Consider the following 14,894-nt stretch of genomic DNA (forward strand, 5'->3'; position numbering starts at 1 on the left):
CTCAGAAACTTCACTCCAGTGGGTGGACTTCTGTGGTGTAATTGTTCTCCAGTCTGTGAGTCACCCACCCAGCAGTTGTGGGATTTTATTTTATTGCGATTGCACCCCTCCTACCGTCTCACTGCCGCTTCTCGTTTGTCTTTGGGTGTGGGGTATCTTTTTTGGTGAGTTCCAGTGTCTTCCTGTCGATGATTGTTCTAGCAGTTAGTTGTGATTCTGGTGCTCTCACAAGAGGGAGTGAGCGCACCTCCTTCTACTCTGCCATCTTGAACCAATCTCTGGGATTATTTTCTCTTAATGGGTCTCTTTAAGATGATGAAGTCTCACTGTGTCAATGGCAATTAATTTATAATTGTGCTGGCCATTCATTTAATAATCTTTACTGTAATTTTACAGGATAGCACTTTTAAGTATCATTGTCAGATTTTTCATTTCATTCATGATATATTTGTTGGGAATTTGACATAGTTATCCATTTGTTTGATTCTTGCATATAAAAGGTGAAGAATTGTATCCAGCAGTTACATAAAATTGTTCTTCGTAGGAAAAGCTGGGGATGTTTCTTCAGTTTACTAAGAAATTTGATTTTTTTTGATACTTGAGCACCATTCAGATTCTGAAAACTTTGCAGTGAAGACAATTGAAACTCAGAAACATTGAACCTTGAACATGTGATTCATCTTAAACTGACAAGGTTCTTAAAGGTAAGAGAGGATGCCTTTTTGTTTTCCTTCCAAGTGATGTTGTTAACACACTGAATATGTTACTCTATGTATAGAAGTGGCTGCATTCTATTTGGTGCTTTATCAGCTTACATTTGAAAGAGTACTTGTTAACATGTTATAACGATCTTTTTGACCCAAGACAGTTCATGTGGTTGTTTTTTGTGTGTGTGTTTTTGTTTTTACTATTTTTTTAAATTGTGGTAAAATACATATAACATAAAATTTGCCGTTTTTATACTTTGTAAGTATACGGTTCAGTGGCATTAATTATTACATTCACAGTGTTGTAAAGCATTTCCCACAGTCGAGCTCCAAAATTTTTCGTCACTCCAGACAGAAACTTTGTACCCATTAAGATTTAACCCCCACCCTCCCACGTTTTCCCCTTTCCCCAGCTCTTGGGTAACCTCTCATATATTGTGGATTGGCCAAAAAGTTCGGTTGGGTTTTTCTGTAAGACGTTATACAGAAAAACCTGAATGAAGTTTTTGGCCAATCCAATACTTTTTGTCTCTATGAATTTGCTTATTCTAGATATTTCACGTAAGTGGAATCATAGCACACTTGTTTTTTTGTGTCTGGCTTATTTCACCTGCATGATGTTTTCAAGGTTCATCCATGTTGTAGCATGTGTCAGAACTTCATTTGTTTTCATGCCTGAATAACGTTGTACGACTATACAACATTTGCTTATCCACTCATCTGTTGATAGACACTGTTTTTTCCATTTTTGGCTGTTGTAAATAATGTCACTATGAACACTGGTATACAAGCATCTGTTTGAACCCTTGTTTTCAATTCTTTGGGTTTTATATACCTAGGAGTGGAATTGTTGGGTTAGTTAGTAATTTTATGTTTAACTTTTTGAGGAACCGCCAAACTGTTTTCTACAGTGACCGTACCATTTTACATTCTCAGTAGTAATATATGAGGTCCAGTTTCTCCTCGTCCTTGCTTTTTAAATTTTCTCCCATTATATTCATTCTAATAGCTGTGAAGTGGTGTCTCATTGTGGTTTTGATTTGCATTTTCCTAATGACTGGGTGTTAAGCAGCTTTTCATGTGTTTACTGGCCATTTGTATATCTGCTTTAGAGAAATGTCTATTCAAGTCCTTTGCCCTTTTTAAAATTTGGTTGGATGTCTTTTTGTTGTTGAGTTGTAGGAGTTCTTTATATATTCTAGATTAGACCCTTATGAGGTATATGAGTTGTAATTATTTTCTCCTGTGGGTTGTGTTCACTTTCTTGATGATGTCCTATTGATATATACAGAAGTTTTTAATTTTAATGAAGTCCAGTTTATTTTTTCTTTTGTTGCCTCTGGTGTTGGTGGCATATTTAAGTTGGTATTGCCAAATCCAAGAACATGAATATTTTCCCCCATTTTAAGAGTTTTAGTTTTAGCGCTTACATTTAGGGCCTTGATCCATTTTTAATTAATTTTTGTCTGTGGTGTAAAGTGAATGTCTAACCTTATTCTTTTGCATATGAGTATGTAGTTTTCCTAGCCCTACTTGTTGAAAGAACTGTCTCTTTCCCACTGGATGGTCTTGGCATCCATGTTGAAAATTAGTTGACCATAGGTATGAGGGTTTATTCCAGGGCTCTCAATTCTGTTCTCTCAGTCTACATCTCTGTCCTTCTGCCAGTACCGCAATGTTTTAATTAATTGTAGCTTTATAAGTTTTGAAATCAAGAAGTGTAAGTCCTCCACCTTTGTTTTCCTTTTTCAAGATTGTTTTGTATATTCAAGGTTCCTTGAAATTCCATGTAAATTTTAGGATGGGATTTTCTATTTCTGGGGAAAATAAGTTTCTTTGGGATTGTGACAGGAATTGCATTGAATTGGTAGATCACTCTCGGTAGTATTGTGATCTTAACAATATTAAGTGCTCTAATCCATGAACGTGGGATGGCTTTAATTTCTTGATATTATTTGTAGCTAAAAGAATAAATGGTAATTTCGTTTTTCCCATTCTCCTTACCTCCCTATCTCAGTACAGAATGACTTCTGTACAGATAGAACTTCATATTTAAGAGATCACAGGACCACTTTTCAAATCCATTCCCTTCCACCCAACTCAACCTCAATAAGTATATTTGTTTCCTTAAATATCTGTGTTTAAATAAGATTTATATATACATAGTGTGTCTCGATGTGCAATATTTTGCTAGATAACAATTCATTTTCCAACTTACACCCTATAGAATGGTGGAATTTGGATCATCCCAAGTAAATGGAAGTAAACCAATCCACTTGCCTCTTCACACCTTTTATCACAAAGTATTTATTGAACAAAAATAACAGTAAAAATGATACATATATGAAAGTTGAATGAAGATTTGCAGTCATAGAAAAGATGTGTACAAAGAGACCAACGTTTAGGTTATAGTTCTATAAAAGTTTACCATACACAGCATTTTAACACTGATCAAGCAAACATATAAAAAGGGGGAAACAAAGTTATTTCTTATGTTTTTTGAAACCTATTTTCTGACTAAAATATTGTTTAAAAAAACAAACAAACAAACCCAACACACAGAATGAGTCAGAGCTGTAAGTGTTATACTTCAATACCTCCATTTCTCTATTTGTGTTATAGTGAGTTTTTTGATCCATCAAAAATTATTGTATTTTTCCATTTCTAATAAGTGGAGCTAGAGTGTATGTTAATCATAGTATTTGGAGGAAGGGAGTACAAGAATCAGATTTACATTCAACATTTACATTTAAAATAATATTTTTGGTTGAGGTTTTTGCACATTGACTTACTTAGTTTCTCTGTAAGAATCTTGAATTTGAGGTGTGCTCTTATCTGACAAAACAGGGTGTTTTTTTTTAATGCTCTTTTTTTGTTTTTTTTCTACCTAACATACAGTTTTGGACCAGTAGTTACCTATAGCCAGGCATGGGGAACTAGAACTGGACTGAGCACCAATCATTGTTCTACCTTTAATGAACTATGTAGCCTTAGGCAACTCCCACTTCTGTGCAGCTGTCCTTACCTGGAAATGGTGGTTGGATGCATTCTCAAAGGCCTCTTCTAACATTTTATGTTTGGTGAATACCAGTCCCCTGGACCAGCTCTTTTATTTTAAATGTACAGAATTATCCTTAGCCTGTAAGGGAGTGACAGTAGTGTCTATTTGGAGATTTTTGGAACCAGGCCCATTATTTTATATTCAAAGATGCATATTGGAGTGTTTGGATTTTTTCCCCCAGATAAGGGCATACATCCCCAAACACAGAGATGCTCAATTCCAATTGAAAATCTCACTTTGTAAGTGTCAAAACAAAATTTTAGATTTCCTAAAAATTCAAGAAATATTTGTTTTGGCAACCTTTATTTTTTTACCCTTTCTCATAATCCCTGCCATTTAATGCCTCATTTGGATCAATGAATTATTTAGCCACATTTCAAATTGGTTTCTGTTATAGTTAAGGATGGTAATTAACTTAATCTTGAATTGGAAGCACTGGGCACTTTCCAGTTCTTTTATCTTACATTAGAACTTTACTACTTCATATACAGAGTGGCACTGTAGACTAGTGCCTGGTGATTTTTTGAAGGAACAGAAAATATGTTTCTATTATCACTGCTCTAAACTACACTGCACAGAAGAATTTACTGCTGAATATTCCAAACTGTTAAATAATCAGTTCAGTTCCACAGTGATGAGGCTCCTGAAGAATTTTATATTTCTTTTATCAGTTTTCCTTCATTCTCACCATAAACAGTAATACATAAAGCAGTGTATCCGACACCTCTTAATTTCCACAAGCAAGGCTATACCTATACACATGAAGACACCTGGTGTTACAAAATTGTTTCTACAAAATTGTTTCTTTGTTATTTGTATTCATCACCAGTCTGTGAACCTCTTCCAAAGCATAGGATTTTTAAATGTTAATTACAGTTTCTGGGGTTTAGAGAAACCCTAACAACATAATGATACAGTAAATGCATCAGAGAGGTATGATTCACTATGGAAAACTGGGAGAATCAGGTTAATTTTTTTAAACAAGAATGTGCTAAACTAGGAAATATTCCAGGGGCATGTATAGAGTGAACTTTATAGCTTTTCCATCTCAGGTTTTTGTTTGGAAGGAGTCTAAAAGATTGTAAACAGGAAGCTAGCCTTTCAACCTTCATTTCTCAAAAAATGCACTTTAGAATGTTTTCTTTTATGAAAGTTTATTGTCTAAATATGGCTTAGTTTTTTCTTATAAAAACATTACTTGGACGTTATATTCACTGAATTTCAGTTCAAAAGAGGTTCTAAGGCAATTCTCATACAGTTGAAAGCAAAAAAGAAGTAATATGAATCTGCTTTCATATTGCCTACTTGTGAAAAATAATGAAATTCCACTAGAGAGCTGTTCAATACTAATTTTTGTCTTTCAAACAATTTCTCTTAATACTAAAAAATATATAAATCATTTACATTAAACTAAATGCAAAGGAAGGCACAGCTGGTTATAGTGTATATAAGCACAGTTCAGCATATGCAGAATTAAAGAGGAAAAAAGCTTCACATCCTTATTAGTTACATTGAAAACCATTAAGAAAAGTTCTTCACTGTCAACAGTGTTCAACACTTAAGAGCTAAGAAGATATAAAAAACAAAAACATTAAAATTCACTTAATGCAAAACAGATTTTCATATATACTTGAATATAAAAAAGTTTTTAAAATGGTAACATAAATCTAGACCATCCATGTTATGAAAAGTGCAAACCAAATTAACAGACGGGTTTCACAACGTCCTTCTCACGACACAGGTAAACTAGCCCATGGGGACAAATTTGTTTCATCAGTTAATGAGTCTTTAATTGTGGCCAGATGTCATCAGGATTTCTGAGAGTTCGAAGAAAGCAGTACTGGAGAAGCAGCTCTGTCCAGACTGGGGATTGGCACTGGCATGTGGCCATTAAGCAGTGTAGGGAACTGTAGTGGACAAAAGATTTTTTAAAATAGTTATTGCAAATCCATCGGGACGACCTGAGTTCTTTACATTCCTAGACAGACCACAGTGGATCAGTTCTCTCATCACCCCTGTGATTGACAGAGGTCAGTTGCCAATTATTTTACAGAATGTGTGATTGGAAGATGACAATGAAATCAAGGTTACATACAGCAAACAGAGGCTAAGGCTTAGAAAATGTCCCTAATTATTTTATGTGCCTAGGCTACTAGAAAAAAATATGTACTTTATATGTTGCTAAAGTATGTTCTAATACTATTTCTAAAAGATTCCAATCTACTCAGAATGATAATTTGCTTTAAATATTAAGGAAAATTAATTTTGAAAACCAGGAAACTGCCTCTTTGCATGTAAATCAGTAACTTCTCATACTGTATTTTGAAATTGGCTGTCAGTTTTCCAGAGTACTACAATGATGCTTCTCGGTAACTGTTAAAAATGAGGAAGGTTCTTATCTTTAAAGATATTATTTTCTAAATATTTTAAGTACTATTTCTAATTAAAATGATAAACAATATCAAACTGAGTAGAGAGATCACCCATAAGTGCCAGAACTTAGGGACTAAAGTTAATTTCTGTCTTGTTGGTAACTAGGATGATAAATAGGACAAAGGTATATGATTTGATACCTTTCAGGTCTAAAATACAGCAGCTATACTCCCATTTAATTTTAACGAAATAATTAAAGACCTTTTAAAACTGTTGGAAACTAGGTTTTCATTGTCCAGGACGATATGTGTCACAATGCTCCTCTCCTGGGCTGTCTTCTAGTTTAATTCCTATTTAGTCTAGATAAGCTAAATGTTAAACTTCACTTCATCAGTAAGTATCAAACTACAGAGCCAGGCATGTGTTTGTTAGAAGTACAATATTTGTAGAACAAGTAAATATATTTTTGCAGTTTTCAGGCTATTTCAGTAATTGTTGTGTGTCTAGTCCCTTACAGTTTATCAGTGGCTGTCATTTCATTTGATATCTAGAGCCTATAAAAGTTCGGTTATCCCCATTTTATGGATGAAAAAAACGGATTTTAGTTAAGTTCTGATTGGCTGAAGGTCATAGCTTAGAAGCAGTGAAGCCAAGTTTAAACTCTGACTGAAGGATACTGTGCTTTCTGTACCAAACTGCCCAACTTATTTTTGTCAGGGGTTGGGGGATGGTGCTCTTTAATTACTATTCCAGTTTCTTTAATGGTTATATTCAAGGTTTTTGTATCTTTCCTGACACTTGGAATTTTTTTTTTTTTTTGCGGTACGTGGGCCTCTCACTGCTGTGGGCCTCTCCCGTTGCGGAGCACAGGCTCCGGACGCACAGGCTTAGCGGCCATGGCTCACAGGCCCAGCCACTACGCGGCATGCGGGATCCTCCCGGACCGGGGCACGAACCCGTGTCCCCTGCATCGGCAGGCGGACTCTCAACCACTGCGCCACCAGGGAAGCCCTGACACTTGGAATTTTAATGTTACATAGAATTTTCTCCGTTTCAGCTGGGTTATCAAGTCTATTTGCATTTAGCTTATACTCTTTTTATTTAAGGCGTGCTCCTAACCACTATTCCCATTGATTAAGAATGAACATTGGAAGAACAGATTTTGAATTTTCATTCTTTCAGTTTATTTACATCTTCTCTCAGTTTTTGTCCATCTTATCGGTATTTTCAAAAGAATCAGCTTTTGGTTTTGTTACTGATTTCTGTCCTGTGCTCTTTATTTCTATACACTCAGTTGTCATAGTTTCTCCTTGGTTAGCCTGGCTTTTCTGACATATTTCATAGTCCTCTTTATTGCCCCACCCCCCCAAATCATCCACACACAGTCCCTTTTCTTAAATTACAGCATTCCCCAGCTTTTGTCCTCAGCCTTCCTTTCTCCTATACTGGACTCAACAAACATTTCCTGATGTCAGTTAGATATCCCCACCAATGCCTCTTCCCCACTCACTCTTACGTCAAGAAGAGTAGTGGTAAGGAGCTCAACCCTAAACATGAATCAGGGCTCTGCCACTTATTAACATGAATCAGGGCTCTGCCACTTATTAACATGTGATCTTGGGTAAGTTGAGCAACATCTCTGGGCCTTAGTTATCTTTTCTTTTTCTCGTGAAATTGGTTATATTTTCAAATAGAACTACTGGGGCTATTAAATAAAAAGCCATGAAAAAGTGTGCTTAGAACAATGGTATACAGCAGCCCTCAAAAAAATGGTAACTATTGTTATCAATAGCATTCCCAGTCTTCTAATCACTGAGTAATCCTTGCCTCTTCCTAATTTTCACTACCTACTTCTTACACTCAACTAAGTCATCCTCTCAATTTTACCTCTGGAATGTCTTCTAAATATACTACTGTTTTCAACTGTTCTTATCTAAAATGATTCTTCCCTCAGAATTTGGAATAGTATAAATGTCCTCATGTTTTCCTGCCCCTTACGCTTTCTCTTCTGTCCTTTCTCCACACTGTGATATCAGCGCTATCTTTCTAAAATAGAGATGTTATGCTATTTCCAGCTTAAAAAGCCTTCCATGGTTATCACTTAACAACTCCTTGGTATACTATTCAAATCCCACAGCTGCTTTTCCAACCAGTCTCCTATCACCCAGCTCCTTCCAGAACAGACTATGTACTTTCATATCCAAATGATACAGATCTATTCATTTAGAATATACTTTGCCAAAATCCTGTCCCTTCTCCCTAGCTCAGGTGACACTTCTGCCTTGGAGCTTCTGTCCAGTCCCCAGCTGGAAAGAGCTACTCCTATTGGGTTCCTGTAGCACTTTGTTTACACATCTATTATTCACATATTGTATATCCCCACAGTCCCTGCCTCAGAGCATTGCAAATATTTGCTGGGTTAGATTTGTTGAATTAAAAATTACAGAAAACATTCTCAATTGAAAATTACCTTGTTTCAAGATATAGCTGTACTGACTAGGTGTATTCCAGATCTGATCAAAATCTGTTTCAGAAGTGGAACAGACATCCTAAAGACAAGCTTAAAATGCTAAACAGTCCAGTTGTAACCCATCTCTATTTATAAATCAAGGTTGTATATTTAGATTTAGCACAATGTCTTTGGCATCTCTCTCTTCACTAAAACGTGTCTAGATTCCAAAGCATACCTCTTCTAGAAAGGGTAATATATCTTCACTCTCCTTCCCTTAAAATTTTCAGTATCTGCTCTCAATTACTATAGTAATATCAGGGGACCTTCTGTGCCAAAACCCCTCAGCTCTGTTAACTGTTACCCTAAGGATTCTGATCTTTTCTAATCATCATAGCAGGAAATCTGCCAGCATCATTTAAAACTTACTATAGGCCAAGTCTAATTTGTTTCCTCCTCTAACACATTCACATAGCATATGTGATAGAGGCTTGCTATTTTTAAAGAAACTTATTTTCATTAGTTTAAAAAGGGGTATACTGTTGATAGTAATCTGAATTCTGAAACCCATCATTTGAAATGTCTAATTATTAAAAATTAAATTCTTCTTCTTCTTCTTACCATGTTGTTTACCATTTTCAAAACTGCTAATTTCAGCTTTCACCATATCATAGGAAGGGTAATAATACTTTAAAAGGTACAAAATGGTTTTTCCTTAGTCTCATGGATCCCAATCCCAAAAAGAGGGCCCAAGGCCATGCGACCTGTCAGCCATCCAAACCTGGTTGCACTTTCCTTTTCAGGAATTGTTTTGCATGGTTCCAGGAGAAGAGGACAGGTCCAGTTTGTGAAATCAAAATTCTGAGCAGGTAGCCTTTAAATGCAGCATTTCTTCTGCAGAATTCTAAATGTCAATTAAGAACCACTGGTCCTCAGTGGTTCTCAAAGTGTGGTTCCTGGAGCAGCAGCATCACTAGGAACTTGAAAGAATGTTTTTATCAGGCCCCATCCTAGGCCTTCTGAATCAGAAACGGGGGGTGGGGCTCAGCAAACTGCATTTTAACACACCCTCCAGCTGATTCTGTTGCATGTTAACTTTGAGAACCACTGGTCTACAGTAGTGACTGAAGAGGAGGGATATGCCTCTCTCTCAATTCCCAGAGCTCCTGATACCTTACTAATGTGTAGAATCACTATGGACACGAACCACTGTTCCTGTTGGGAGTAACGGGCTGGAAAAGGTTTAGTGTCTAAGGCAAGAGATCTCAAAGAACTCCCAACCAGTAGTTCTCCATGGCTTCCTTCGGAGGTCACCAAGCCCTGCACCAGTCAGGTGGCAGAATTCCCAGTAAGGAGGGAAGTAAGAGTCCGTTCATTATTCACAAGTACCTAGGGAAGCCTAGAGAGGCCCTGTGTTAGGTTCTAGGATTAGAGTAGTATTACAGTCCCTACCGCCATGGAGCTGGCTGTACGTATGCACCATACAACTACTTTCTGCTCTACTCGGGAGCTCTCTGCTGCTCCCATCTGGAGACTTCCAGGAAATAAGGTGTTAGTTCCCCCACCAAAAGGTTACTAATCTAAAACTTGCCTAATACTGCACTTGCTCACTGGTTTTTGCTCACTATTTCTAGTTTTTGTTTCCTTGCCTGAGTTAAAATGGCTAAGAATCACCACACTGGCTGTGCATGACCATATCCTCAATTTCTTGTGATGAGAAGAAGGGCCAGGAAGAGAAACCTGATTACTTCAGGGATATAGTCACATCATGACACCCTACCTCAACCCTGTTAGGAAACCAGATTAGCAAGATAGTAATCAAAACCTCTTTAGCTCCACCCTTCTCCCAATGAGACCCTAAATATCAGCATGTACAGCCCATGGCACAGAAGTAGATATTAAACTTGAGAAGCAAAATGAACAACTCAGAAAAGCACTGGAGGCCTGATCTTTTTAACACTTGACTTTCTTAGACATCTCTTGATGAATTCTGAGGCATCCATTCCTTAGTCAGCCAGTGATACTTACTGTGTGCCAAGAAATGTGCTAGATGCCAGGCGCACACCACAGCAAACAAGATGGCCTCTTGAGGGCCCACAGTTTAGTGGGGAGATTGCGAGATGAATACAAAGTGGCAAGCGCTAGATGCAACGAGAGCAAAAGAACCACAACTAACTTGGGGTAAGCCATGTTGGGGGGTGGGGGCAGACGTGGGATGCAGGGTGAATGAGACAGACCAGGCTAGAATCAGGTCAAGAGGGGGCTTGTACTTTATCCATTTTCGCTTCATCCTGTCCCTAGGATCCCTCCTATACTACATTCACATATTCAAACAGTGACATCTTGGTCAGTGAGTAATCTTTGGGTCTCCAAGAGGAAATACTGATTTCCACACAATAGCAAGTGATGCTACTGCAGGATTCTAGTGTGGGAATGACTAATGAATGTGCTTACCTAGTACAGGTAGTTTTACAAGATAAAACAGCGGAGGCTTAATGCATTTTTAACCAAATGACCTGGAAGCTTTTTTTTTTTTTTTTTTTGGAACAAGAACTTGATTCTGATTCATAGAATTATGCAGGTAACTTTTCTATTACAGTTTGGAGAAGCTGTTCACTATTTTTCAATTTATTTTGTGATGTCACTATGTTGACTAATAGATTAGTATTTATGTGTATATTTTTATTTGTATTTATTAGTATTAGTCTTTTATGAGATTTTATAAAATACAATTAAAAATCTTTTTTCCTTAATAAATTTCCAGTTTTCATAGTCAGTGAAAATATCCAAAACACTTCAAGAACTAACTGTTCTATTTATGGGTATCTGACATGAGCACTCCACCTCAGTGAAAATACAGTGGAGTTCAGTGCCTCTGAAGACAGCCTTTTGCAGCCACGTGAACATGAATTCCTTTTGGAAACTTAAACAGTGAGCTCCGCCCTACATTTAGTGAAAGTATTACCTTGCAGGATTTACTGGGGAAACACATCCCTTAGAAATTCCACATTTAAAAGTTTGTTTCCAAATGCTCACCTGGAACAGCGTGTTTGGCCCTTGCAGCCGGGCAGGACTCAGTGGAGCAACTGGACTAAGGCTGCTCCAGAAATGTATGCTGGACAGCAGTGGGCTCGGGGTCAGAAGCAATCCATTTGGTGTCTGGGAAAGAAGCACACACACAGTTTTTGATACAGGTATCACCTGACTCCAGCTGTGGTCAGTAGTGTGGCCAGGGGCATTAGCCACAAACCAAGAAACAAGCTTCACCATTTTAGGAAAATCTGACAACTTTGTTATTTCTGCAGGGCTGTGCAGCTTAATTCATTTCAATGCTAACTGTATGAGCAATTTCATAAAGGAAGAAAGTATGGAAACGTTACCTTCCTTAAGCATTCTAGTAGAAAACTCAAGTTCCTAGCAACTTTTGTCCAGGTGCTCTTCAATCTGCTCCTCCTCACGCATTAAACAAGATTTATTGTACAAGTAAATGGGATCCCATGAAAGGGCTTTATTTTTTCTTATCTATATTTTCTTATTTTTCTACAGTGCACATCCATTCCTTTGGCTACACACACACACACACATTTTTTAAAGGGCCTCCCAAGCTTCACTTTCCCTATCAACAGCCCTTTAATACTTCAGGATCTGCTGCTAAAATATCCTGTAGCAGCTTCATCAAAAGCTCTGAACTGGGTTTTCCAGATTTCACTCCAGATATGGGGTTCATGAGAATTCATCTCCCTGGCAATGGTTTGGAAGGGGTGGGGGGGAATCCTTTCTTGTCAGATTGGGTATAAAGCCAGAACTCTGGGTTTCCTGGGAGAGTGCCAAGGATTGCATTTGCTAGCATACACGCAGCAGGAGTCCTGGCCTGCAAGCCAGCCAGAGTGCAGAAGAAACAACACTTACCACCCCAGCTGGCAAGTCTGCATAGCTTTTATTCTCAGCGGAGCCAAGCGCCCTGGCCAGGGTGGTTTTGTACCTTTGCTGACTAGGAGGGGCCCCTCGGTGGTTTTGTGATGTCAGTAAGGTGCTCTGTGTAGGAAGAACGACAGCAAGGGCGCCAGCATTTCAGATTGCATCATGCTAGATGCTGAAGTGTTCTTTTTTCCTAGAATTGGCCTTAACAGCTTCGTTTATTATCCAGAACATTTAGCTTAAACCTAAGTTGAAAGGTCTGCTCTGTTCAGTGGAAAGGAGACAAACATCCAAAGGTTCTCAAACAAGCTGCTGAAAAGACTCAAATTATTTGAGTCTTTGGTTCTACAGCATTTCCTACATATTGAATGACCTATGAGGTTACTAGGATAAATACTTGTTTTGGATAAGTTTCCCATTTGTTCTAATTCAAGGCAATTTCATAAACCTGCCAGGCCATCTGGCCTAACGGTTCAGGGCTTAGTGGCTCCGCATGGGCTCTGCCAGGGTTCCAATCTCAGAACCACTACTTACTAGCCAGGTAACCTTTCTATGCCTCAGTTTCCTAATCTGCAAGACAGGGAGAAAAATGCCTGCTTTTTTTTACATTACAGGATTGTTAGGAAGAATAAATGATCTATGTAAAGCTCTTAATATGTGCCTGGAGCAAATGCTCAGTAAGTGTTCAGGACTGTTATCATTAGTAATTAATTAAAAGTGTACTTGATGAACTGCATGTCACCTATTCATGGGAGAAATCCTCAACTGTATATGGAAAAGTACTTAATGTTCTGAAACAGACAAACCAACCTAGTCAGCTGGTGCTTTAAGGTTCCTCTCAGTCATGTTAGGGTCAAGTCCACAGCTCAGGTGATCTGAGAACTAGTATTTGCATGTTACTCTGAAGCCAGGTCCCAACCACAGTAAGCCACATTAACATTTACTAACCAATGTGTTCAGGGCCTCCTAGTTTACCTACCAATGAAAGTCTCACAGCTCTAAAGAGACAGTGAATCTGCTAAACTACAAAACACAGCTAGCTCCCTTTCTCTCATCCATGGCCATAAATATATATCCATTTCTTTTTAATCCTCTGAGCAACATATGAGGTGTAGAATATATTTTCATAGTCTAAAATTCATACCCATGTCTGAATTTGAGATGTTTTGCGTATTTGTTTCTAAGGGATACAGGATATACTCAGGATACAGTAGCCTTCTGTTTCTCATGTTAAATACATTCGAAATGTCTTCTATAATACATGCAAATAAATACTGTAAAATGACTTAATTCACTCCTCTCCCTCCCATCCCTGTTCTGCCTGAAGATCCTGTGGCCGTAGAGGAAAAAACTGGTTGGTTGCTCTTTTAGGGAAAATTCCTATAAAGCCTGGCCTGGGTTATCTCTGGTATCATGTGAGCTTTCACAGCCTCTCTCCACAAGCACCTTGAGTCATGGAGAGTAAGCTGAGCCCGAGGTAGAGGCTAAAGAAAGAAGCCACCAGCAAAACGCACGCTTCCTCTTCCTTCACTGAAGAATGTCTTAGCAAATGAGCTCTTCTGAATGGCAGATAGGGACTTATTGATCCTGGCACCTGCCAGGGAAGGGGATGCCCTAGGGCCTAAAGGCAATGGGTGTTCATTTTCAAGGGGAAAGACTCCTCTCAGGACCTCGTTTCATCCTCCCCACTCAGTTCTTCTTACACTTAATACTGAGTCTTCCAGAAAGCCCTCATATTTGAGCTAAACCTGGTGAGCGAACATTGTCCAGACACACCCCTCCTGAGTGCCCTCCTCCTGGATCATGCCCTCTGACCATCAAAATGCCCTCCACCTCCTCCAAGGAGATTCCTGATTTCCCCTCAACCAGACGGCACAAACTCACCACCTTCTCTGCAAATCCAGTGTTTAGGACACATCCCTTTCTATCAAAGGAGCACCATTTACCCACTCGACAAATACTGACCGAGTACACAGTATGTATCAGGCGGCGCCAGAGGAACAATGGTAAAACAAGACACTATCCCTGTACTCACAGCCCCGTCTACGACCCCGCATCCAGTCACGGAGGCGCAAAAATGCCTTCCCCTCACCCCCTGCCACACCCTCTGGGCATGGCCTGTAGACACTTCCTGGAACTGACTCTCCGGTTTACCCCCTCATTTCCAGTCTTGCTGCATCCAAGCCCCTATCAACTTAGGTGGCACTCAGCAACTGCCACCTAAAGCAGCCCAGCTGCCTCTGATCTCTCCCGTCCAATCTGTTCTGAGCACTGCCACTGAATCAGTCCCCTTAAGACACTGTGTTTAGTTTCAGGGAAAAAAAGAGTACAACCTCCTTGGCCATAATTCTCGGTTCCCCCATAGCCTAGTTTCATGTGAAAGCCC

The 14,894-nt window shown here is 38.7% G+C and overlaps 1 protein-coding gene across 1 annotated transcript in view; it reads right to left on the reverse strand.

The window, feature by feature from the left end:
* Window positions 1–2,990: 2,990 nt before the first annotated feature.
* Window positions 2,991–14,894, reverse strand: part of ELK3 (ETS transcription factor ELK3) — a 38,973-nt gene continuing 27,069 nt past the window's right edge. The window contains exons 3-4 of the mRNA XM_024754363.1: window positions 11,627–11,749; window positions 2,991–5,675 (exon numbers count right to left, since the gene is read on the reverse strand). Coding sequence (XP_024610131.1) covers window positions 5,577–5,675; window positions 11,627–11,749 — 222 coding nt within the window. The 3' untranslated portion in view covers window positions 2,991–5,576. The remainder of the gene's footprint in view (window positions 5,676–11,626; window positions 11,750–14,894) is intronic.

This window comes from Neophocaena asiaeorientalis, unplaced genomic scaffold, assembly GCF_003031525.2.
Source record: "Neophocaena asiaeorientalis asiaeorientalis breed wild unplaced genomic scaffold, Neophocaena_asiaeorientalis_V1.1 scaffold92, whole genome shotgun sequence".
Taxonomy (NCBI): Eukaryota; Metazoa; Chordata; class Mammalia; order Artiodactyla; family Phocoenidae; genus Neophocaena; species Neophocaena asiaeorientalis.